Genomic DNA, 25,933 nt, shown 5'->3' on the forward strand with positions numbered 1-25,933 from the left:
TGCTGGGCTCAGGTGCGTTTGTTTTGTCCTCAGGGAGGAGTCTGACCCGGGTGGAGCTGTGGAGGAGAAACAAGCCGTGCCCGAGGACACAAAGGTACACACACACACACACTATATATCATGTTATGTTGCATTACACTTTATTATATCATAATGATCCTGAGTGCTTGTGATTGGTCAGCCTCCTGCAGAAGCCCCGCCCCCCTCCAGGCTGTCTCTTCCTTATAAGGTGATGAAGTCTCTGGATGGAGAGGTGTACAGGAACCTGGAGTTTGACGTGTGGCAGGACACCTGCAAAGGTAACACCTTATTATCAGAGCTGTCAATCAAGACCTAAAGGGGACCGTAAGTGAAGGGGTCTCTGCGTTAGATCAGAGCTGTCAATCAAGACCTAAAGGGGACCGTAAGTGAAGGGGTCTCTGCGTTAGATCAGAGCTGTCAATCAAGACCTAAAGGGGACCGTAAGTGAAGGGGTCTCTGCTTAGATCAGAGCTGTCAATCAAGACCTAAAGGCAGTGGTGTAGTCTACTTTTTTGTAGTGGGTATACTGTAATAATTGTATTCATCCTGTTTCGAAGCAACACCTCATGAACACCATCACACTTACTAATGCATAGACTAGTCTTGAGACTGGTTATGTGTTATCAACATGTCAATGTATTATAAGCATTTTTATGTGACTTTTAACTGCCAGAGACATTAACAATAACAAAATAAAAGAATGAACAATGATGGAAAAAGCCCACTTATCTTCTAGGGTTGAACAATTAATCGACATTTTTATCAAAATCTCAATATGGCCTACTGCAAACACTGTCTCTGACACAGCTCTCACCAAATTTCCAACTAAATCCTGTCCACCCTTCTCCGTGAGCTCCTGGGCTATTTTGTGTGCTCTGGACGTCTCATGTCGTCTAATCTTGTTTCTCAAAGAGGCCAGAGATGTTGATCTGCTTGAATCTGAGGACTGGATCTTAAAGTGCACCCACTCCTCAGACATAGACACTCGTTGTTCTGTGAGGACACCTGTTGATTTTGTAGCGCTGCAAAGAGCACAACCTGGAAATAAAGAAAACCATGACTAATTAGCATAATACAAGTTTTACCAATAATATCTGCAGAAAAGAGCCAAGATTTACTCAAAAGTATTTAATAAACTGCTTACAATATTTACATCATGGCTAACAAATGCATGAAAAGCAGATAAAAGGAGAACAATGTTCCACTTTTTCAATAGCTAATTATTTGACAACTACTGATAACTAACATATAGTAATGTAATGGTGCAAATGTTTTAAATGCACTTTTAACATGACCATGAATTAACTCTCATTTGCATAGTCATTGACTTTATGAATTTCTGTTGTTTAGATCAGCTTTCCTTTGCGTGTGTGCTGACATTTCCCTAACTTTCTGTCCCTCCACTCTAACCAAGGATGCCTGTTCTTAAATTCCAGCTACTGTTACGTTAATGATAACCATGCTAATTCCACTTACCGGGTAAATTTGCGGTAGCGCCGGGCTCGTTCTCTGTCACCTTTAGGACAGCCGCCTGACCTGGCTCTTCTTCTGTAGTGGTAATAGGGGAAAACTTCGGAAAACATAAAAATATTTTCGTCTGTTTTCGTTTCATGTTTGCTTCCTGTTTAGCGCTCCGCGAACTTGAATGATGGAAGGATCAAATTCTGATAACGTTAGAGAAACGTGGGGTTTGTCAGAGCCGAACAAAGTGTGTTGCTGTTGCTTAGCAACAGGCCAAAGGCGACGGAAGCCCCAGACGTCCAAAAGTATTAATACAGAAGGGGGCGAAAGCGTGAAAGCGAAGTCACAAAATGATGTTGTTACGTATCATCGCTCATTTTTAAGAGGGCATACGGAAATCAATGGCATTTTCTAGTGGGTATACGGCGTATACCTGCGTATCACGTAGACTACACCACTGCCTAAAGGGGACCGTAAGTGAAGGGGTTTCTGCGTTAGATCAGAGCTGTCAATCAAGACCTAAAGGGGACCGTAAGTGAAGGGGTCTCTGCGTTAGATCAGAGCTGTCAATCAAGACCTAAAGGGGACCGTAAGTGAAGGGGTCTCTGCGTTAGATCAGAGCTGTCAATCAAGACCTAAAGGGGACCGTAAGTGAAGGGGTCTCTGCGTTAGATCAGAGCTGTCAATCGAGACCTAAAGGGGACCGTAAGTGAAGGGGTCTCTGCGTTAGATCAGAGCTGTCAATCGAGACCTAAAGGGGACCGTAAGTGAAGGGGTCTCTGCGTTAGATCAGAGCTGTCAATCAAGACCTAAAGGGCACTGTAAGTGAAGGGGTCTCTGCGTTAGATCAGAGCTGTCAATCAAGACCTAAAGGGGACCGTAAGTGAAGGGGTCTCTGCGTTAGATCAGAGCTGTCCATCAAGACCTAAAGGGGACCGTAAGTGAAGGGGTCTCTGCGTTAGATCAGAGCTGTCAATCAAGACCTAAAGGGGACCGTAAGTGAAGGGGTCTCTGCGTTAGATCAGAGCTGTCAATCAAGACCTAAAGGGGACCGTAAGTGAAGGGGTCTCTGCGTTAGTGAACAGATTACTGAAAGACTCATGGATAAAAGCGTCTAACTCGTTCTGTGTCCTCCTCAGAGATGCAGAAGACGGACTACATGGTGTTTGCAGGGAGGCAGTACTTCCTGGGAGACAAGTGTCAGGTAAAACTGATCCACATCACTACAGCTGGTGAGCACTCAGATTACTGACAGTCAGAGCAGCGCCTGAACGCAGCGCTGTGTGGGTTTCAGGTGCGTCTGGAGCCGAAGGGGAAATTCTACAACGCCTTCATCCAGGAGGTGGGGACGAACGCGTCAGCGGTCACTGTGTTCATCGAGGAGCTGGGAGACAAGTAAACACCTTTATTCACCTCATGTAGCCACGCCCCTTTTCACATCGAATGTAGCCCCGCCCCTTTTCACACCTGCCACAAGGGGAGGGTCCACAGAGCCTCTGCGGACATTTAGAAAGACAACCAGAGACCAGTTTATCTGTCAGATGTTTAGATAGCTAATATCAGCTGTTTAAGGTTAGCTAAGAGTGTCCTGACCCGAGACCACATGACCCGAGACCACCTGACCCGAGCCCAGCTGAGACCACCTGACCTGAGACCAGCTGACCTGAGTCCAGCTGAGATCACCTGACCTGAGACCAGCTGAGACCACCTGACCTGAGACCAGCTGACCTGAGTCCAGCTGAGATCACCTGACCTGAGACCAGCTGAGACCACCTGACCTGAGACCACCTGACTTGAGACCAGCTGACCTGAGACCACCTGAGACCACCTGAGACCACCTGACCTGAGACCACCTGACCTGAGACCACTTGACCTGAGACCAGCTGAGACCACCTGACCTGAGACCAGCTGACCTGAGACCAGCTGAGACCACCTGACCTGAGACCACCTGACCTGAGAACACCTGACCTGAGAACACCTGACCTGAGACCAGCTGAGACCAGCTGACCTGAGACCACCTAAGACCACCTGACCTGAGACCAGCTGAGACCACCTGACCTGAGACCACCTGAGACCAGCTGACCTGAGACCAGCTGAGACCACCTGACCTGAGACCACCTGAGACCAGCTGACCTGAGACCACCTGATCCCCCACAGACACCTGGTCCAGCTGACCGACCTGAAGCCTGTGAATCCGGTTCCTGCCTGGAACGTGGCAGCGCCGTCCAGGAAGGGAGACATGGGTAAGATCCACTTCCTGTCTTCACCTGTCCTCCTGCTCCCCACCTGTCTCCTCACCTGTCCTCCTGCTCCTCACCTGTCCTCCCCCTGTAGACCCGGACCGGCGCCACCCCCCCCGCCACCGCTACTTCAGGAAGTCCCGCGGCGGGATGAAGGGGGCGGAGCTTCTGATGCCCCCCCCCTCATACGGAGGCCCCGCCCCCTCCAGCCTGCCCCCCCGCTTCCAGCCCACAGGTCACCCCCGCCCCCCCCCCCCTCTCAGCAGGGGCCATGACCTACGACCCCTACGCCCCCCCCCACCATCACCAGCCCCCCGCCAGGGCGCCTCGCTACGGAGCCTCCAGGTGAGACATTAGCTGAGACTGAGAACCAATCACAGCAGAGCACCTTTTAAGTGTGTGTGTGTGTGTGTGTGTGTGTGTGTGTGTGTGTGTGTGTGTGTGTGTGTGTGTGTGTGTGTGTGTGTGTGTGTGTGTGTGTGTGTGTGTGTGTGTGTGTGTGTGTGTGTGTGTGTGTGTGTGTGTGTGTGTGTGTGTGTGTGTGTGTGTGTGTGTGTGTGTGTGTGTTCTGGTCAGAAGCTCCACCCGTTTCCTCAACCGTCACCTGATTGGTCCACACCTGACCTATTACCACCACCCGGGCCGACGCTATTACCAGGACTACGAGAACTACGCCTTCAGGTCTCGGTAAACCAACACCACGTGTCTCTACTTTAACCTGTTAAGCCCCGAGCCTGTTTTTCAGGTCTCAGGCTCGAAAATGACATTCCCAGAACAAATTACCATATCTTCCCTAAAACGGTTAAATTAATAATCTTTTTTTCTCAAAGCAAGGTTACACCTGTGAGTTGGATGTAGAAAAGTCAGAATCAATATAGATGTTCAGGTGTATATCAGTATGTAGTGTTTCTACTTTAAAGAGTCCTCTCCTGCTGATGTTCAGGTGTATATCAGTATGTAGTGTCTCTACTTTAAAGAGTCCTCTCCTGCTGATGTTCAGGTGTATATCAGTAGGTAGTGTCTCTACTTTAAAGAGTCCTCTCCTGCTGATGTTCAGGTGTATATCAGTATGTAGTGTCTCTACTTTAAAGAGTCCTCTCCTGCTGATGTTCAGGTGTATATCAGTAGGTAGTGTCTCTACTTTAAAGAGTCCTCTCCTGCTGATGTTCAGGTGTATATCAGTATGTAGTGTCTCTACTTTAAAGAGTCCTCTCCTGCTGATGTTCAGGTGTATATCAGTATGTAGTGTCTCTACTTTAAAGAGTCCTCTCCTGCTGATGTTCAGGTGTATATCAGTAGGTAGTGTCTCTACTTTAAAGAGTCCTCTCCTCCTGATGTTCAGGTGTATATCAGTATGTAGTGTCTCTACTTTAAAGAGTCCTCTCCTGCTGATGTTCAGGTGTATATCAGTAGGTAGTGTCTCTACTTTAAAGAGTCCTCTCCTGCTGATGTTCAGGTGTATATCAGTATGTAGTGTCTCTACTTTAAAGAGTCCTCTCCTGCTGATGTTCAGGTGTATATCAGTATGTAGTGTCTCTACTTTAAAGAGTCCTCTCCTGCTGATGTTCAGGTGTATATCAGTAGGTAGTGTCTCTACTTTAAAGAGTCCTCTCCTGCTGATGTTCAGGTGTATATCAGTATGTAGTGTCTCTACTTTAAAGAGTCCTCTCCTGCTGATGTTCAGGTGTATATCAGTAGGTAGTGTCTCTACTTTAAAGAGTCCTCTCCTCCTGATGTTCAGGTGTATATCAGTAGGTAGTGTCTCTACTTTAAAGAGTCCTCTCCTGCTGATGTTCAGGTGTATATCAGTAGGTAGTGTCTCTACTTTAAAGAGTCCTCTCCTGCTGATGTTCAGGTGTATATCAGTATGTAGTGTCTCTACTTTAAAGAGTCCTCTCCTGCTGATGTTCAGGTGTATATCAGTATGTAGTGTCTCTACTTTAAAGAGTCCTCTCCTGCTGATGTTCAGGTGTATATCAGTATGTAGTGTCTCTACTTTAAAGAGTCCTCTCCTGCTGATGTTCAGATGTATATCAGTATGTAGTGTCTCTACTTTAAAGAGTCCTCTCCTGCTGATGTTCAGGTGTATATCAGTATGTAGTGTCTCTACTTTAAAGAGTCCTCTCCTGCTGATGTTCAGGTGTATATCAGTATGTAGTGTCTCTACTTTAAAGAGTCCTCTCCTGCTGATGTTCAGGTGTATATCAGTATGTAGTGTCTCTACTTTAAAGAGTCCTCTCCTGCTGATGTTCAGGTGTATATCAGTAGGTAGTGTCTCTACTTTAAAGAGTCCTCTCCTGCTGATGTTCAGGTGTATATCAGTATGTAGTGTCTCTACTTTAAAGAGTCCTCTCCTGCTGATGTTCAGGTGTATATCAGTATGTAGTGTCTCTACTTTAAAGAGTCCTCTCCTGCTGATGTTCAGGTGTATATCAGTAGGTAGTGTCTCTACTTTAAAGAGTCCTCTCCTGCTGATGTTCAGGTGTATATCAGTATGTAGTGTCTCTACTTTAAAGAGTCCTCTCCTGCTGATGTTCAGGTGTATATCAGTAGGTAGTGTCTCTACTTTAAAGAGTCCTCTCCTCCTGATGTTCAGGTGTATATCAGTATGTAGTGTCTCTACTTTAAAGAGTCCTCTCCTGCTGATGTTCAGGTGTATATCAGTAGGTAGTGTCTCTACTTTAAAGAGTCCTCTCCTGCTGATGTTCAGGTGTATATCAGTATGTAGTGTCTCTACTTTAAAGAGTCCTCTCCTGCTGATGTTCAGGTGTATATCAGTATGTAGTGTCTCTACTTTAAAGAGTCCTCTCCTGCTGATGTTCAGGTGTATATCAGTAGGTAGTGTCTCTACTTTAAAGAGTCCTCTCCTGCTGATGTTCAGGTGTATATCAGTATGTAGTGTCTCTACTTTAAAGAGTCCTCTCCTGCTGATGTTCAGGTGTATATCAGTAGGTAGTGTCTCTACTTTAAAGAGTCCTCTCCTGCTGATGTTCAGGTGTATATCAGTATGTAGTGTCTCTACTTTAAAGAGTCCTCTCCTGCTGATGTTCAGGTGTATATCAGTATGTAGTGTCTCTACTTTAAAGAGTCCTCTCCTGCTGATGTTCAGGTGTATATCAGTATGTAGTGTCTCTACTTTAAAGAGTCCTCTCCTGCTGATGTTCAGATGTATATCAGTATGTAGTGTCTCTACTTTAAAGAGTCCTCTCCTGCTGATGTTCAGGTGTATATCAGTATGTAGTGTCTCTACTTTAAAGAGTCCTCTCCTGCTGATGTTCAGGTGTATATCAGTAGGTAGTGTCTCTACTTTAAAGAGTCCTCTCCTGCTGATGTTCAGGTGTATATCAGTATGTAGTGTATCTACTTTAAAGAGTCCTCTCCTGCTGATGTTCAGGTGTATATCAGTATGTAGTGTCTCTACTTTAAAGAGTCCTCTCCTGCTGATGTTCAGGTGTATATCAGTATGTAGTGTGTCTACTTTAAAGAGTCCTCTCCAGCTGATGTTCAGGTGTATATCAGTATGTAGTGTCTCTACTTTAAAGAGTCCTCTCCTGCTGATGTTCAGGTGTATATCAGTATGTAGTGTCTCTACTTTAAAGAGTCCTCTCCTGCTGATGTTCAGATGTATATCAGTATGTAGTGTCTCTACTTTAAAGAGTCCTCTCCTGCTGATGTTCAGGTGTATATCAGTATGTAGGGTCTCTACTTTAAAGAGTCCTCTCCTGCTGATGTTCAGATGTATATCAGTATGTAGTGTCTCTACTTTAAAGAGTCCTCTCCTGCTGGTGTTCAGGTGTATATCAGTATGTAGTGTCTCTACTTTAAAGAGTCCTCTCCTGCTGATGTTCAGGTGTATATCAGTATGTAGTGTCTCTACTTTAAAGAGTCCTCTCCTGCTGATGTTCAGGTGTATATCAGTATGTAGTGTCTCTACTTTAAAGAGTCCTCTCCTGCTGATGTTCAGGTGTATATCAGTATGTAGTGTCTCTACTTTAAAGAGTCCTCTCCTGCTGATGTTCAGGTGTATATCAGTATGTAGTGTCTCTACTTTAAAGAGTCCTCTCCTGCTGATGTTCAGGTGTATTTCAGTATTTAGTGTCTCTACTTTAAAGAGTCCTCTCCTGCTGATGTTCAGGTGTTTATCAGTATGTAGTGTCTCTACTTTAAAGAGTCCTCTCCTGCTGATGATCAGGTGTATATCAGTATGTAGTGTCTCTACTTTAAAGAGTCCTCTCCTGTTGATATGCAGGTGTATATCAGTATGTAGTGTCTCTACTTTAAAGAGTCCTCTCCTGCTGATGTTCAGGTGTATATCAGTATGTAGTGTCTCTACTTTAAAGAGTCCTCTCCTGCTGATGTTCAGGTGTATATCAGTATGTAGTGTCTCTACTTTAAAGAGTCCTCTCCTGCTGATGTTCAGGTGTATATCAGTATGTAGTGTCTCTACTTTAAAGAGTCCTCTCCTGCTGATGTTCAGGTGTTTATCAGTATGTAGTGTCTCTACTTTAAAGAGTCCTCTCCTGCTGATGTTCAGGTGTTTATCAGTATGTAGTGTCTCTACTTTAAAGAGTCCTCTCCTGCTGATGTTCAGGTGTATATCAGTATGTAGTGTCTGTACTTTAAAGAGTCCTCTCCTGCTGATGTTCAGGTGTATATCAGTATGTAGTGTCTCTACTTTAAAGAGTCCTCTCCTGTTGATATGCAGGTGTATATCAGTATGTAGTGTCTCTACTTTAAAGAGTCCTCTCCTGCTGATGTTCAGGTGTATATCAGTATGTAGTGTCTCTACTTTAAAGAGTCCTCTCCTGCTGATGTTCAGGTGTATATCAGTATGTAGTGTCTCTACTTTAAAGAGTCCTCTCCTGCTGATGTTCAGGTGTATATCAGTATGTAGTGTCTCTACTTTAAAGAGTCCTCTCCTGCTGATGTTCAGGTGTTTATCAGTATGTAGTGTCTCTACTTTAAAGAGTCCTCTCCTGCTGATGTTCAGGTGTTTATCAGTATGTAGTGTCTCTACTTTAAAGAGTCCTCTCCTGCTGATGTTCAGGTGTTTATCAGTATGTAGTGTCTCTACTTTAAAGAGTCCTCTCCTGCTGATGTTCAGGTGTATATCAGTATGTAGTGTCTCTACTTTAAAGAGTCCTCTCTGTGTGCAGGCGCAGCAGACGGCAGTTGGCAGCCGCTCTGAATAAAGAGTGCCAGTTTGGTTTCTCCGCTGAGGGGGAGGAGCCATCCGATCTGGACCCAGCGATGTTCTACCAGCTGGAGGACGGGGGGGAGGGCGTGTTCCCCCCCCTGCAGGTGATCAGTCATATCACTGATGTGTAAAGTATATGGATGATAATGACTGGCTCCGCCTCTGAGACAGTGACCTGGCTGCCATCACGTTGAATACACGCTACTCTTATTTTTATATTTTTTCCGATCCAAAATGCGATTCCCATGAAAGGAGATGTTACTTCGTCGTTAGTCATCTGTCTCTTCCTTTGTGTTTCGAATCTAACGAAGAAAAGAATAAGAGATCTACTCCTCGAACAATAAAGAAACACATGGAACAAAGGTGTGGTTCCCAGGCAGGGGTCTCCCCTGGATGACCCCTGCCTGGGCTAGAGGGAAAGCCTCTCCCGCCTGTGGGCTGAGAGCCCTCGTTGCAGTCTCCATCCATCACACCATGTGCTCCTCCCGTGTGCTCCTCCCGTGTGCTCCTCCCGTGTGTTCCTCCTCCCGTGTGTCCCTCCTCCCGTGTGCTCCTCCCGTGTGCTCCTCCCGTGTGTCCCTCCTCCCGTGTGCTCCTCCCGTGTGTTCCTCCCGTGTGTTCCTCCCGTGTGTCCCGTGTGTTCCTCCCGTGTGCTCCTCCCGTGTGTTCCTCCTCCCGTGTGTTCCTCCCGTGTGTTCCTCCCGTGTGCTCCTCCCGTGTGCTCCTCCCGTGTGCTCCTCCCGTGTGTTCCTCCTCCCGTGTGTTCCTCCTCCCGTGTGCTCCTCCCGTGTGTTCCTCCCGTGTGTTCCTCCTCCCGTGTCCTCCTCCCGTGTGCTCCTCCTCCCGTGTGTTCCTCCTCCCGTGTGTTCCTCCCGTGTGTTCCTCCCGTGTGTTCCTCCCGTGTGTTCCTCCCGTGTGCTCCTCCCGTGTGCTCCTCCCGTGTGCTCCTCCCGTGTGCTCCTCCCGTGTGTTCCTCCCGTGTGCTCCTCCCGTGTGCTCCTCCCGTGTGCTCCTCCCGTGTGTTCCTCCTCCCGTGTGTTCCTCCCGTGTGTTCCTCCCGTGTCCTCCTCCCGTGTGCTCCTCCCGTGTGCTCCTCCCGTGTGTCCCTCCCGTGTGCTCCTCCCGTGTGTTCCTCCTCCCGTGTGTTCCTCCCGTGTGTTCCTCCCGTGTGCTCCTCCCGTGTGCTCCTCCCGTGTGCTCCTCCCGTGTGCTCCTCCCGTGTGCTCCTCCTCCCGTGTGTTCCTCCCGTGTGCTCCTCCCGTGTGTTCCTCCCGTGTGCTCCTCCTCCCGTGTGTTCCTCCTCCCGTGTGCTCCTCCCGTGTGTTCCTCCCGTGTGTTCCTCCCGTGTGCTCCTCCTCCCGTGTGTTCCTCCTCCCGTGTGCTCCTCCTCCCGTGTGCTCCTCCTCCCGTGTGTTCCTCCTCCCGTGTGTTCCTCCTCCCGTGTGTTCCTCCTCCCGTGTGTTCCTCCCGTGTGTTCCTCCTCCCGTGTGTTCCTCCCGTGTGCTCCTCCTCCCGTGTGTTCCTCCTCCCGTGTGTTCCTCCCGTGTGCTCCTCCTCCCGTGTGTTCCTCCTGTGTGCTCCTCCTCCCGTGTGTTCCTCCCGTGTGTTCCTCCTCCCGTGTGCTCCTCCCGTGTGTTCCTCCCGTGTGCTCCTCCCGTGTGCTCCTCCCGTGTGTTCCTCCTCCCGTGTGTTCCTCCTCCCGTGTGTTCCTCCTCCCGTGTGTTCCTCCCGTGTGCTCCTCCTCCCGTGTGCTCCTCCCGTGTGCTCCTCCTCCCGTGTGCTCCTCCTCCCGTGTGCTCCTCCCGTGTGCTCCTCCCGTGTGCTCCTCCTCCCGTGTGCTCCTCCTCCCGTGTGCTCCTCCTCCCGTGTGCTCCTCCCGTGTGCTCCTCCTCCCGTGTGCTCCTCCCGTGTGCTCCTCCCGTGTGCTCCTCCTCCCGTGTGCTCCTCCTCCCGTGTGCTCCTCCTCCCGTGTGTTCCTCCTCCCGTGTGCTCCTCCCGTGTGCTCCTCCCGTGTGCTCCTCCCGTGTGCTCCTCCTCCCGTGTGCTCCTCCCGTGTGTTCCTCCTCCCGTGTGCTCCTCCTCCCGTGTGCTCCTCCTCCCGTGTGCTCCTCCTCCCGTGTGCTCCTCCCGTGTGTTCCTCCTCCCGTGTGTTCCTCCCGTGTGTTCCTCCTCCCGTGTGTTCCTCCTCCCGTGTGTTCCTCCCGTGTGTTCCTCCCGTGTGTTCCTCCTCCCGTGTGCTCCTCCTCCCGTGTGTTCCTCCCGTGTGTTCCTCCCGTGTGCTCCTCCCGTGTGCTCCTCCCGTGTGTTCCTCCTCCCGTGTGTCCCTCCCGTGTGTTCCTCCCGTGTGTTCCTCCCGTGTGTTCCTCCTCCCGTGTGCTCCTCCCGTGTGCTCCTCCCGTGTGTCCCTCCTCCCGTGTGTTCCTCCCGTGTGCTCCTCCCGTGTGTTCCTCCTCCCGTGTGCTCCTCCCGTGTGCTCCTCCCGTGTGTTCCTCCTCCCGTGTGTTCCTCCCGTGTGCTCCTCCCGTGTGTTCCTCCTCCCGTGTGCTCCTCCCGTGTGCTCCTCCCGTGTGTCCCTCCCGTGTGCTCCTCCCGTGTGCTCCTCCTCCCGTGTGCTCCTCCTCCCGTGTGTTCCTCCCGTGTGCTCCTCCCGTGTGTTCCTCCCGTGTGCTCCTCCTCCCGTGTGTTCCTCCCGTGTGTTCCTCCCGTGTGCTCCTCCCGTGTGCTCCTCCCGTGTGCTCCTCCCGTGTGTCCCTCCCGTGTGCTCCTCCTGTGTGCTCCTCCCGTGTGCGGAACACACACGAGGGGGAGGGGATGAAAATAGCAAACAAAATATAAAGTACCTGTTCATTTGAAATCTGGAACCGCTCGCCGACGTTTCCCAAGTTATCCAGACGTCTCCTCTGAGGGAGGGGGGGGGGGGGCTCCGTAGTTTCTCTCTAATGCCCTGCTCTCGCGCATCCTCTGCCCCCTGCGGTTCAGATCCTCCAACCACCTTCCAGGCACAGCCGGCCCGTTGCTCAGCTCTCCTCGGTCCCTCTGAGGACCTCTTTTATCCTCAGTGTACTCGCAGCCTGGAGGCGGATCTTGTTCTGCTTTAACACCCGTTTAGCTTCGGAGTATTCCTTTGGCTTCAGGACTGCAGGCGGATAGTCTTGATCAAAGTATATCATTATTCCGTTTAAAAACACGCGTTTCTTTCCCCTGCGCAAAATCTCTTCTTTCACTCTTCTGCTGTAACGATGTGACACATTAGCCGCGTTCACACCAAGTACTTTGCCGTACTTAGCAAATGAAGCCGCTGACGTCACTTCTTCTTCTTCTGCTTTGGGTTTACTGGCAGGCTGCAAACCACTTCACGGCGTATACTGCCACCCGGAGTCCCCGGCCGGAAGTCCCCGGAGTTGGGGAAGGCTTCAGTAGAAGCTGCTGGGACTCCCAGCAGCTTCTACTGAAGCCTTGCGAGTAAATCGCCAGAACACCGACACCTCCTCATCTCCATCGCTCCCATGTTTTCTTTTGTGTTGCCATAAGTTAGTCTCTCTGCGTTGGTGCGCTGGGCTAATGCTAACAATCCTAATGCGAGGATAATAAAATGGTGGCTCTACAAAACTTTCAGAGTTTTACGGGGCGTGGTTTGCAGCCAATCAGAACTGGGGCACTTTTTTTCCCCCAGGATAGTCCCACCTCTCAGCAGGCACTAAACACGGGGGTAAAAGTCCTGGCGCTAAGTTCTCTTTTTGGTGTGAACGTGACATTAAACGGAACTAAACGGGAAAAGTACTCTGGTGAGAACTAACACGTCTGTATTATAATGTTACCCCCCCCTCAGGGCCCCCCACTGGCCCCGCCCCCCTCACTGGGAGCCTCGCTGGGAGCCCCGCCCCCTCCTGGCTCCTCCTACAGAGTCCAGAGAGGCTCAGGGCCCCCAGCCCCCCCACCTGGAAACACACCTGTCTGCTCATCAGAGGAGGATACTGAGGACACCAGTACTGTGGAGGACCAGGGTACACACACACACACACACACACACACACACACACACACACACACACACACACACACAGTTATTCAATCTAACTTTATTCATACAGCCCAAAATCACAAAGATCATACACTCTAAAACTGTTACTATCCAAACTAACCCTGAGAATGTTTGTGTTCCTCTCAGCGGAGTACACGGAAGAGTACATCTACATCGGTCAGGGTGAGTGTGTGTCAGATCAGAGAGTGTGTGTGTGGGTGTGTGGGTGGGTGGGTGGGGGTGTCGGATCAGGGTGAGTGTGTGTCGGATCAGAGAGTGTGGGTGGGTGGGTGGGTGGGGGGGGGGTGTCGGATCAGTGTGGGTCTGTGTCGGATCAGAGAGTGTGTGTGGGTGGGTGGGTGGGTGGGGGGGGGGGGTGTCGGATCAGTGTGGGTGTGTGTCGGATCAGAGAGTGTGTGTGGGTGGGTGGGTGGGGGGGGGGGGTGTCGGATCAGTGTGTTTGAGATCAGAGATCTGTGTGTTGCAGATCCAAGCTACCCCGCCTCAGGTGTGTACTCTGCTGGAGAGCCCTCCAACACCCAGGTAACCTCACCTCAGTCAGACACCTGTTCAGTCACCTGTAATATCAGACCAATCAAAACACACCTGTGCAGTCACCTGTAATATCAGACCAATCAAAACACACCTGTGCAGTCACCTGTAATATCAGACCAATCAAAACACACCTGTGCAGTCACCTGTAATATCAGACCAATCAAAACACACCTGTGCAGTCACCTGTAATATCAAACCAATCAAAACACACCTGTGCAGTCATCTGTAATATCAGACCAATCAAAACACACCTGTGCAGTCACCTGTAATATCAGACCAATCAAAACACACCTGTGCAGTCACCTGTAATATCAGACCAATCAAAACACACCTGTGCAGTCACCTGTAATATCAAACCAATCAAAACACACCTGTGCAGTCATCTGTAATATCAGACCAATCAGAACACACCTGTGCAGTCATCTGTAATATCAGACCAATCAAAACACACCTGTGCAGTCACCTGTAATATTAGACCAATCAAAACACACCTGTGCAGTCACCTGTAATATCAGACCAATCAAAACACACCTGTTCAGTCACCTGTAATATCAGATCGATCAGAACACACCTGTTCAGTCACCTGTAATATCAGACCAATCAGAACACACCTGTGCAGTCACCTGTAATATCAGATCGATCAAAACACACCTGTTCAGTCACCTGTAATATCAGATCGATCAGAACACACCTGTGCAGTCACCTGTAATATCAGATCGATCAGAACACACCTGTGCAGTCACCTGTAATATCAGACCGATCAGAACACACCTGTGCAGTCACCTGTAATATCAGATCGATCAGAACACACCTGTGCAGTCACCTGTAATATCAGACCGATCAGAACACACCTGTGCAGTCACCTGTAATATCAGACCAATCAGAACACACCTGTGCAGTCACCTGTAATATCAGACCAATCAGAACACACCTGTGCAGTCACCTGTAATATCAGACCAATCAAAACACACCTGTGCAGTCACCTGTAATATCAGACCGATCAGAACACACCTGTGCAGTCACCTGTAATATCAGACCAATCAGAACACACCTGTGCAGTCACCTGTAATATCAGACCGATCAGAACACACCTGTGCAGTCACCTGTAATATCAGACCGATCAAAACACACCTGTGCAGTCACCTGTAATATCAGACCAATCAGAACACACCTGTGCAGTCACCTGTAATATCAGACCAATCAGAACACACCTGTGCAGTCACCTGTAATATCAGACCAATCAGAACACACCTGTGCAGTCACCTGTAATATCAGACCAATCAGAACACACCTGTGCAGTCACCTGTAAAATCAGACCAATCAGAACACAGAATCAGTGAGCGCTCAGAATAAACTAATACTCTTATTGTGAAGGACGAGCAGGAAGGAGGAACAGCTGACTCTCCACCGAGACAGGAGATCAACTACAGCTACACACAGCAGGTACACACACACACACGTACACACACACACGTACACACACACACGTACACACACCAGGTACGCACACACAGCAGGTACGCACACACGGCAGGTAGACACACACACACACGTACACACACACGTACACACAAACACGTACACACACACGTACGCACACACAGCAGGTACACACACACGGCAGGTACACACACACGGCAGGTACACACACAGCAGGTACACACACAGCAGGTACACACACACACAGCAGGTACACACACAGCAGGTACACACACACAGCAGGTACACACACACACACAGCAGGTACACACACACACACAGCAGGTACACACACACACGCACACAGCAGGTACACACACAGCAGGTACACACACACACACACACACACAGCAGGTAAACACACACACACACACAGCAGGTACACACACAGCAGGTACACACACACACACACACACAGCAGGTACACACACACACACACACAGCAGGTACACACACACATGCACACAGCAGGTACACACACAGCAGGTACACACACACACACACACAGCAGGTACACACACAGCAGGTACACACACACACACACACACACACACAGCAGGTACACACACACACACACAGCAGGTAAACACACACACGCACACAGCAGGTACACACACAGCAGGTACACACACACACACACACACACACACACACAGCAGGTAAACACACACACACACACAGCAGGTACACACACACACAGCAGGTAAACACACACACACACACAGCAGGTACACACACAGCAGGTACACACACACACACACAGCAGGTAAACACACACACACACACAGCAGGTACACACACAGCAGGTACACACACACACACACACAGCAGGTAAACACACACACACACACACAGCAGGTACACACACACACACATCAGGTAAACACACACACACACAGCAGGTACACACGCACACACACAGCAGGTACACACGCACACACAGCAGGTACACACACAGCAAGTACACACACACACAGCAGGTACACACACAGCAAGTACACACACACACAGCAGGTACACACACAGCAAGTACACACACACACAGCAGGTACACACACAGCAAGTACACACACACACAGCAGGTACACACACACACAGCAGGTACACACACACAGCAGGTACACACACACACACAGCAGGTACACACACACACACACACGTACACAGCAGGTACACACACAGCAGGTACACACACACAGCAGGTACACACACACACACAGCAGGTACACACACACAGCAGGTACACACACACAGCAGGTACACACACACACAGCAGGTACACACACACACACACGTACACAGCAGGTACACACACAGCAGGTACACACACACAGCAGGTACACACACACAGCAGGTGTACACACACACACACACACAGCAGGTACACACACACACACAGCAGGTACACACACACAGCAGGTACACACACACAGCAGGTACACACACACAGCAGGTGTACACACACACACACACACAGCAGGTACACACACACACACAGCAGGTACACACACAGCAGGTAGACACGCACACACACAGCAGGCACACACACACACACACAGCAGGTAGACACGCACACACACAGCAGGTACACACACACACACACACACACAGCAGGTACACACACACACACACACACACACACACACAGCAGGTACACACACACAGCAGGTACACACACACAGCAGGTACACACACACACAGCAGGTACACACACACACAGCAGGTACACACACACAGCAGGTACACACACACACAGCAGGTACACACACACACAGCAGGTACACACACACACAGCAGGTACACACACACACAGCAGGTACACACACACAGCAGGTACACACACAGCAGGTACACACACACACACACACAGCAGGTACACACACACACACACACACACACACACACAGCAGGTACACACACACACACACACACAGCAGGTACACACACACAGCAGGTACACACACACAGCAGGTACACACACAGCAGGTACACACACAGCAGGTACACACACAGCAGGTACACACACACAGCAGGTACACACACACACACAGCAGGTACACACACACACAGCAGGTACACACACACAGCAGGTACACACACACACACAGCAGGTACACACACACACACAGCAGGTACACACACACAGCAGGTACACACACACAGCAGGTACACACACACAGCAGGTACACACACACAGCAGGTACACACACACAGCAGGTACACACACACAGCAGGTACACACACACAGCAGGTACACACACACAGCAGGTACACACACACGGCAGGTACACACACACGGCAGGTACACACACAGCAGGTACACACACACACAGCAGGTACACACACAGCAGGTACACACACACACAGCAGGTACACACACAGCAGGTACACACACACACACACAGCAGGTACACACACACACAGCAGGTACACACACACACAGCAGGTACACACACACACAGCAGGTACACACAGAGCAGGTACACACACACAGCAGGTACACACACACACACAGCAGGTACACACACACACACAGCAGGTACACACACAGCAGGTACACACACACACAGCAGGTACACACACAGCAGGTACACACGCACACACAGCAGGTACACACACAGCAGGTACACACACACAGCAGGTACACACACACACACACAGCAGGTACACACACACACAGCAGGTACACACACAGCAGGTACACACACACAGCAGGTACACACACACACACACAGCAGGTACACACACACACAGCAGGTACACACACAGCAGGTACACACACACAGCAGGTACACACACAGCACGCACACACACACACACAGCAGGTACACACACACACACAGCAGGTACACACACGTGTACACACACACACACACAGCAGTCACCTACTTCCTGTTTTGTGTTTAAGGTGGTGAAACCATTAGCAGTGATCGGCTCTTCTCCCTCCTCTTCCTCCTCATCACCTTCCTCTCCATCATCACATCTACCTGCTGCTCACCTGCCGGTGGCTACACAGACACGCTCAGGTACTCTCTCTCACACACACTCAGGTTCTCTCTCACACACACTCAGGTACTCTCTCACACACACTCAGGTACTCTCTCACAGACACGCTCAGGTACTCTCTCACACACACACTCAGGTACTCTCTCTCACACACGCTCAGGTACTCTCTCACACACACTCAGGTACTCTCTCACACACACTCAGGTACTCTCTCACACACACTCAGGTACTCTCTCACACACACACACTCAGGTACTCTCTCACACACACACTCAGGTACTCTCTCACACACACTCAGGTACTCTCTCACACACACACACTCAGGTACTCTCTCACACACACACACTCAGGTACTCTCTCACACACACACACTCAGGTACTCTCTCACACACACGCTCAGGTACTCTCTCACACACACTCAGGTACTCTCTCACACACACACACTCAGGTACTCTCTCACACACACACTCAGGTACTCTCTCACACACACTCAGGTACTCTCTCACACACACTCAGGTACTCTCTCACACACACTCAGGTACTCTCTCTCACACACACTCAGGTACTCTCTCTCTCACACACACTCAGGTACTCTCTCACACACACACTCGGGTACTCTCTCTCTCACACACACACTCAGGTACTCTCTCACACACACTCAGGTACTCTCTCACACACACTCAGGTACTCTCTCTCTCACACACACTCAGGTACTCTCTCACACACACTCAGGTACTCTCTCACACACACTCAGGTACTCTCTCACACACACTCAGGTACTCTCTCACACACACACTCAGGTACTCTCTCACACACACACTCAGGTACTCTCTCACACACACACTCAGGTACTCTCTCACACACACACTCAGGTACTCTCTCACACACACTCAGGTACTCTCTCACACACACTCAGGTACTCTCTCACACACACTCAGGTACTCTCTCACACACACACTCAGGTACTCTCTCACACACACACTCAGGTACTCTCTCACACACACTCAGGTACTCTCTCACACACACTCAGGTACTCTCTCACACACACTCAGGTACTCTCTCACACACACTCAGGTACTCTCTCACACACACACTCAGGTACTCTCTCACACACACACTCAGGTACTCTCTCACACACACACTCAGGTACTCTCTCACACACACACTCAGGTACTCTCTCACACACACTCAGGTACTCTCTCTCTCACACACACTCAGGTACTCTCTCACACACACTCAGGTACTCTCTCACACACACACTCGGGTACTCTCTCTCTCACACACACTCAGGTACTCTCTCACACACACACTCAGGTACTCTCTCTCACACACTCAGGTACTCTCTCTCTCACACACACTCAGGTACTCTCTCACACACACACTCAGGTACTCTCTCTCACACACACTCAGGTACTCTCTCTCTCACACACTCAGGTACTCTCTCTCACACACTCAGGTACTCTCTCTCTCACACACACTCAGGTACTCTCTCTCACACACACACTCAGGTACTCTCTCTCACACACTCAGGTACTCTCTCTCTCACACACACACTCAGGTACTCTCTCTCACACACTCAGGTACTCTCTCTCTCACACACACTCAGGTACTCTCTCACACACACACTCAGGTACTCTCTCTCTCTCACACACTCAGGTACTCTCTCTCTCACACACACACTCAGGTACTCTCTCTCACACACTCAGGTACTCTCTCTCTCACACACACTCAGGTACTCTCTCACACACACACTCAGGTACTCTCTCTCACACACACTCAGGTACTCTCTCTCTCTCACACACTCAGGTACTCTCTCTCTCACACACACTCAGGTACTCTCTCTCTCACACACACTCAGGTACTCTCTCTCACACACACTCAGGTACTCTCTCTCTCTCACACACTCAGGTACTCTCTCTCACACACTCAGGTACTCTCTCTCACACACTCAGGTACTCTCTCTCACACACTCAGGTACTCTCTCTCACACACTCAGGTACTCTCTCTCTCACACACACTCAGGTACTCTCTCTCTCACACACACTCAGGTACTCTCTCTCACACACTCAGGTACTCTCTCTCTCACACACACTCAGGTACTCTCTCTCACACACTCAGGTACTCTCTCTCACACACTCAGGTACTCTCTCTCTCACACACACTCAGGTACTCTCTCTCACACACTCAGGTACTCTCTCTCTCACACACACTCAGGTACTCTCTCTCTCTCACACACTCAGGTACTCTCTCTCTCACACACACACACTCAGGTACTCTCTCTCACACACACACTCAGGTACTCTCTCTCTCACACACACTCAGGTACTCTCTCTCACACACACACACTCAGGTACTCTCTCTCTCACACACACTCAGGTACTCTCTCTCACACACACACACTCAGGTACTCTCTCTCACACACACACACTCAGGTACTCTCTCTCTCACACACACTCAGGTACTCTCTCACACACACACTCAGGTACTCTCTCACACACACACTCAGGTACTCTCTCACACACACACTCAGGTACTCTCTCACACACACTCAGGTACTCTCTCACACACACTCAGGTACTCTCTCACACACACACTCAGGTACTCTCTCACACACACACTCAGGTACTCTCTCACACACACACTCAGGTACTCTCTCACACACACACTCAGGTACTCTCTCACACACACTCAGGTACTCTCTCACACACACTCAGGTACTCTCTCTCTCACACACACTCAGGTACTCTCTCACACACACTCAGGTACTCTCTCACACACACACTCGGGTACTCTCTCTCTCACACACACTCAGGTACTCTCTCACACACACACTCAGGTACTCTCTCTCACACACTCAGGTACTCTCTCTCTCACACACACTCAGGTACTCTCTCACACACACACTCAGGTACTCTCTCTCACACACACTCAGGTACTCTCTCTCTCTCACACACTCAGGTACTCTCTCTCACACACTCAGGTACTCTCTCTCTCACACACACTCAGGTACTCTCTCTCACACACACACTCAGGTACTCTCTCTCACACACTCAGGTACTCTCTCTCACACACACACTCAGGTACTCTCTCTCACACACTCAGGTACTCTCTCTCACACACTCAGGTACTCTCTCTCTCACACACACACTCAGGTACTCTCTCTCACACACTCAGGTACTCTCTCTCTCACACACACTCAGGTACTCTCTCACACACACACTCAGGTACTCTCTCTCTCTCACACACTCAGGTACTCTCTCTCTCACACACACACTCAGGTACTCTCTCTCACACACTCAGGTACTCTCTCTCTCACACACACTCAGGTACTCTCTCACACACACACTCAGGTACTCTCTCTCACACACACTCAGGTACTCTCTCTCTCACACACTCAGGTACTCTCTCTCTCACACACACTCAGGTACTCTCTCTCTCACACACACTCAGGTACTCTCTCTCACACACACTCAGGTACTCTCTCTCTCTCACACACTCAGGTACTCTCTCTCACACACTCAGGTACTCTCTCTCACACACTCAGGTACTCTCTCTCACACACTCAGGTACTCTCTCTCACACACTCAGGTACTCTCTCTCTCACACACACTCAGGTACTCTCTCTCTCACACACACTCAGGTACTCTCTCTCACACACTCAGGTACTCTCTCTCTCACACACACTCAGGTACTCTCTCTCACACACTCAGGTACTCTCTCTCTCACACACACTCAGGTACTCTCTCTCACACACTCAGGTACTCTCTCTCTCACACACACTCAGGTACTCTCTCTCTCTCACACACTCAGGTACTCTCTCTCTCACACACACACACTCAGGTACTCTCTCTCACACACACACTCAGGTACTCTCTCTCTCACACACACTCAGGTACTCTCTCTCACACACACACACTCAGGTACTCTCTCTCTCACACACACTCAGGTACTCTCTCTCACACACACACACTCAGGTACTCTCTCTCACACACACACACTCAGGTACTCTCTCTCTCACACACACTCAGGTACTCACTCTCTCACACACACTCAGGTACTCTCTCTCACACACACACACTCAGGTACTCTCTCTCACACACACACTCAGGTACTCTCTCTCTCACACACACTCAGGTACTCTCTCTCTCACACACACTCAGGTACTCTCTCTCACACACACTCAGGTACTCTCTCTCACACACTCAGGTACTCTCTCTCTCACACACACTCAGGTACTCTCTCTCTCACACACTCAGGTACTCTCTCTCTCACACACACTCAGGTACTCTCTCTCACACACTCAGGTACTCTCTCTCACACACACTCAGGTACTCTCTCACACACACACTCAGGTACTCTCTCACACACACTCAGGTACTCTCTCTCTCACACACACTCAGGTACTCTCTCTCACACACTCAGGTACTCTCTCTCTCACACACACTCAGGTACTCTCTCACACACACACTCAGGTACTCTCTCACACACACACTCAGGTACTCTCTCTCTCACACACACTCAGGTACTCTCTCTCACACACTCAGGTACTCTCTCTCTCACACACACTCAGGTACTCTCTCTCACACACTCAGGTACTCTCTCTCTCTCACACACTCAGGTACTCTCTCTCACACACACTCAGGTACTCTCTCACACACACACTCAGGTACTCTCTCACACACACACTCAGGTACTCTCTCTCTCACACACACTCAGGTACTCTCTCTCACACACTCAGGTACTCTCTCTCTCTCACACACTCAGGTACTCTCTCTCACACACACTCAGGTACTCTCTCACACACACACTCAGGTACTCTCTCTCTCACACACACTCAGGTACTCTCTCACACACACACTCAGGTACTCTCTCTCACACACTCAGGTACTCTCTCACACACACACACACTCAGGTTCTCTCTCTCTCACACACACTCAGGCTCTCTCTCTCACACACACACTCAGGTTCTCTCTCTCACACACACTCAGGTTCTCTCTCTCTCACACACACTCAGGCTCTCTCTCTGTCTCACACACTCTGGTACTCTCTCTCTCTCACACACTCAGGTACTCTCTCTCTCACACACACTCAGGTACTCTCTCACACACACACACACTCAGGTTCTCTCTCTCTCACACACACACTCAGGCTCTCTCTCTCTCACACACACACTCAGGTTCTCTCTCTCACACACACACTCAGGTTCTCTCTCTCACACACACTCAGGTTCTCTCTCTCTCACACACACTCAGGCTCTCTCTCTGTCTCACACACTCTGGTTCTCTCTCTCTCACACACACTCAGGTACTCTCTCACACACACACACACTCAGGTTCTCTCTCTCTCTCACACACACTCAGGCTCTCTCTCTCTCACACACACACTCAGGTTCTCTCTCTCACACACACTCAGGTTCTCTCTCTCTCACACACACTCAGGCTCTCGCTCTGTCTCACACACTCAGGTTCTCTCTCTCTCACACACACTCAGGCTCTCTCTCTGTCTCACACACTCTGGTTCTCTCTCTCTGTCTCACACACTCAGGTTCTCTCTCTCTCACACACACTCAGGCTCTCTCTCTGTCTCACACACTCTGGTTCTCTCTCTCTCACACACACTCTGGTTCTCTCTCTCACACAGACTCACTCAGATAAGCTCTAAGGGCAGGCTTGTGGAGAGGGGGGGACTGAGGGCGGGGCTTACCTCTATGATGTGACGTTGAATTTCCTGTTTCAGTTACCATGGCGATCCCAGCCTCCTCCCCCTGGTTGGTCAGTGAGATGGGTGAGGCTCTCTGCAGCGTGGTGGCTCCGCCCCCTTACTCCTACGACCCCAACGGCACGGACTTACCCCGAGGTCAGAGGTCAACCACTGCAAACACAACCTGTCACTTGCTGCAGCTTCCTGACTCTCTCTCTCTGTGTGTGTGTGTGTGTGTGTGTGTGTGTGTGTGTGTGTGTGTGTGTGTGTGTGTGTGTGTGTGTGTGTGTGTGTGTGTGTGTGTGTGTGTGTGTGTGTGTGTGTAGACTACAGGGTTCTTCAGTACTACTTCAACCTAGGAGTCCAGGTGAGTTATCTGCAGGTGTCTGTTAGTCTGTTAGTCCGGTGTAAACCTTTAATAACATTTACATATAACCCCCTCCCCACTCCCCCCTCCCCCCTCAGTGGTACCATCAGAGCTGCTGGCAGCAGCAGTCGTACCCCCCCACTCCACAGGAGGTATCTTACCCCTACCAGCACTACAGCCCCTACCTGAGCCAGGAGCCCCCCCTGCACGGTGAGACCAGCCTCTCTGATTGGCTGCTGCCAGCTCTGACGGCCAATCAGAAGCTTCCTGAGCTGCAGTCACACCTACTACACTTTTTTCACAATAGTAGGGAGAGTTTCACAATAAGAGAGAGAGTTTCACAATAAGAGGGAGAGTTTCACAATAAGAGGGAGAGTTTCACAATAAGAGGGAGAGTTTCACAATAAGAGGGAGAGTTTCACAATAAGAGAGAGTTTCTCAATAAGAGAGAGAGTTTCACAATAAGAGGGAGAGTTTCTCAATAAGAGAGAGAGTTTCACAATAAGAGGGAGAGTTTCACAATAAGAGGGAGAGTTTCACAATAAGAGGGAGAGTTTCACAATAAGAGGGAGAGTTTCACAATAAGAGGGAGAGTTTCACAATAAGAGGGAGAGTTTCACAATAGTAGGGAGAGTTTCACAGTAAGAGGGAGAGTTTCACAATAAGAGGGAGAGTTTCACAATAAGAGGGAGAGTTTCACAATAAGAGAGAGAGTTTCACAGTAAGAGGGAGAGTTTCACAGTAAGAGGGAGAGTTTCACAGTAAGAAGGGGAGGCTGTGGTGCAGTGGGTTAGTGCTTTGGTGTTGGGATCAGGGGAGCACAGGTTCAAACCCCACTACAGTCAGCATGTCGTTGTGTCCCTGAGACTCTTCACCCCAAAGTGCTCCTGGGGGTTCCCACAGTATTGAGTATGTGAGTCTCTTTGGATAAAAGCGTCTAACATGTGATGTAAGAGTCTTATGATTGTGTGTGAGGTAGTTGATTATGAAGTGAGGTGATTTGAACCCCTGCCAACAGGAAGTTGATCCTCCTTCTTCTGCCCCCAGCTGCCCCCCCTTCATATCCTGAGACAACAAGAAGCCCCCACCAGCCCCCCTCCTCCTACCCAGAATCCAGCAGGGCCGGTGACGGACAGACGGACGGACACAGCAGTGGTCAGTACAGATAACACCAGGTGTGAGGACCTGAAACCAGTTCCTAAATACGTATATCTATATTCAGAATAACAGTTTTTAAGCTGCATAAGAAACAGACTGCTGGAGGGACCCATTCCCCCCTCGGAGGGGCGAGGACGGACCCATTCCCTCCTCGGAGGGGCGAGGACGGACCCATTCCCTCCTCGGAGGGGCGAGGACGGACCCATTCCCTCCTCGGAGGGGCGAGGACGGACCCATTCCCCCCTCGGAGGGGCGAGGACGGACCCATTCCCTCCTCGGAGGGGCGAGGACGGACCCATTCCCTCCTCGGAGGGGCGAGGACGGACCCATTCCCTCCTCGGAGGGGCGAGGACGGACCCATTCCCTCCTCGGAGGGGCGAGGACGGACCCATTCCCCCCTCGGAGGGGCGAGGACGGACCCATTCCCTCCTCGGAGGGGCGAGGACGGACCCATTCCCTCCTCGGAGGGGCGAGGACGGACCCATTCCCCCCTCGGAGGGGCGAGGACGGACCCATTCCCCCCTCGGAGGGGCGAGGACGGACCCATTCCCTCCTCGGAGGGGCGAGGACGGACCCATTCCCTCCTCGGAGGGGCGAGGACGGACCCATTCCCCCCTCGGAGGGGCGAGGACGGACCCATTCCCTCCTCGGAGGGGCGAGGACGGACCCATTCCCTCCTCGGAGGGGCGAGGACGGACCCATTCCCTCCTCGGAGGGGCGAGGACGGA

General features: G+C 50.6%; 1 protein-coding gene across 1 annotated transcript in view; it reads left to right on the forward strand.

Annotated features, from left to right (window-relative positions):
* The window catches only part of LOC307043435 (UDP-N-acetylglucosamine transferase subunit ALG13-like), a 39,795-nt gene that overhangs the window by 12,192 nt on the left and 1,670 nt on the right, over positions 1-25,933 (forward strand). Inside the window, 18 exon segments of the mRNA XM_079687889.1 lie at positions 34-94; positions 182-299; positions 2,622-2,686; positions 2,777-2,877; positions 3,640-3,725; positions 3,817-3,979; positions 3,981-4,067; positions 4,299-4,409; positions 8,879-9,023; positions 12,749-12,923; positions 13,088-13,123; positions 13,428-13,483; positions 14,870-14,938; positions 17,883-18,000; positions 23,717-23,836; positions 24,007-24,047; positions 24,146-24,257; positions 25,095-25,202. Of these exon segments, the coding sequence (XP_079544015.1) occupies positions 34-94; positions 182-299; positions 2,622-2,686; positions 2,777-2,877; positions 3,640-3,725; positions 3,817-3,979; positions 3,981-4,067; positions 4,299-4,409; positions 8,879-9,023; positions 12,749-12,923; positions 13,088-13,123; positions 13,428-13,483; positions 14,870-14,938; positions 17,883-18,000; positions 23,717-23,836; positions 24,007-24,047; positions 24,146-24,257; positions 25,095-25,202 (1,772 nt within the window).

This window comes from Notothenia rossii (assembly GCF_949606895.1).
Source record: "Notothenia rossii genome assembly, chromosome: 1".
NCBI classification, from domain to species: Eukaryota; Metazoa; Chordata; class Actinopteri; order Perciformes; family Nototheniidae; genus Notothenia; species Notothenia rossii.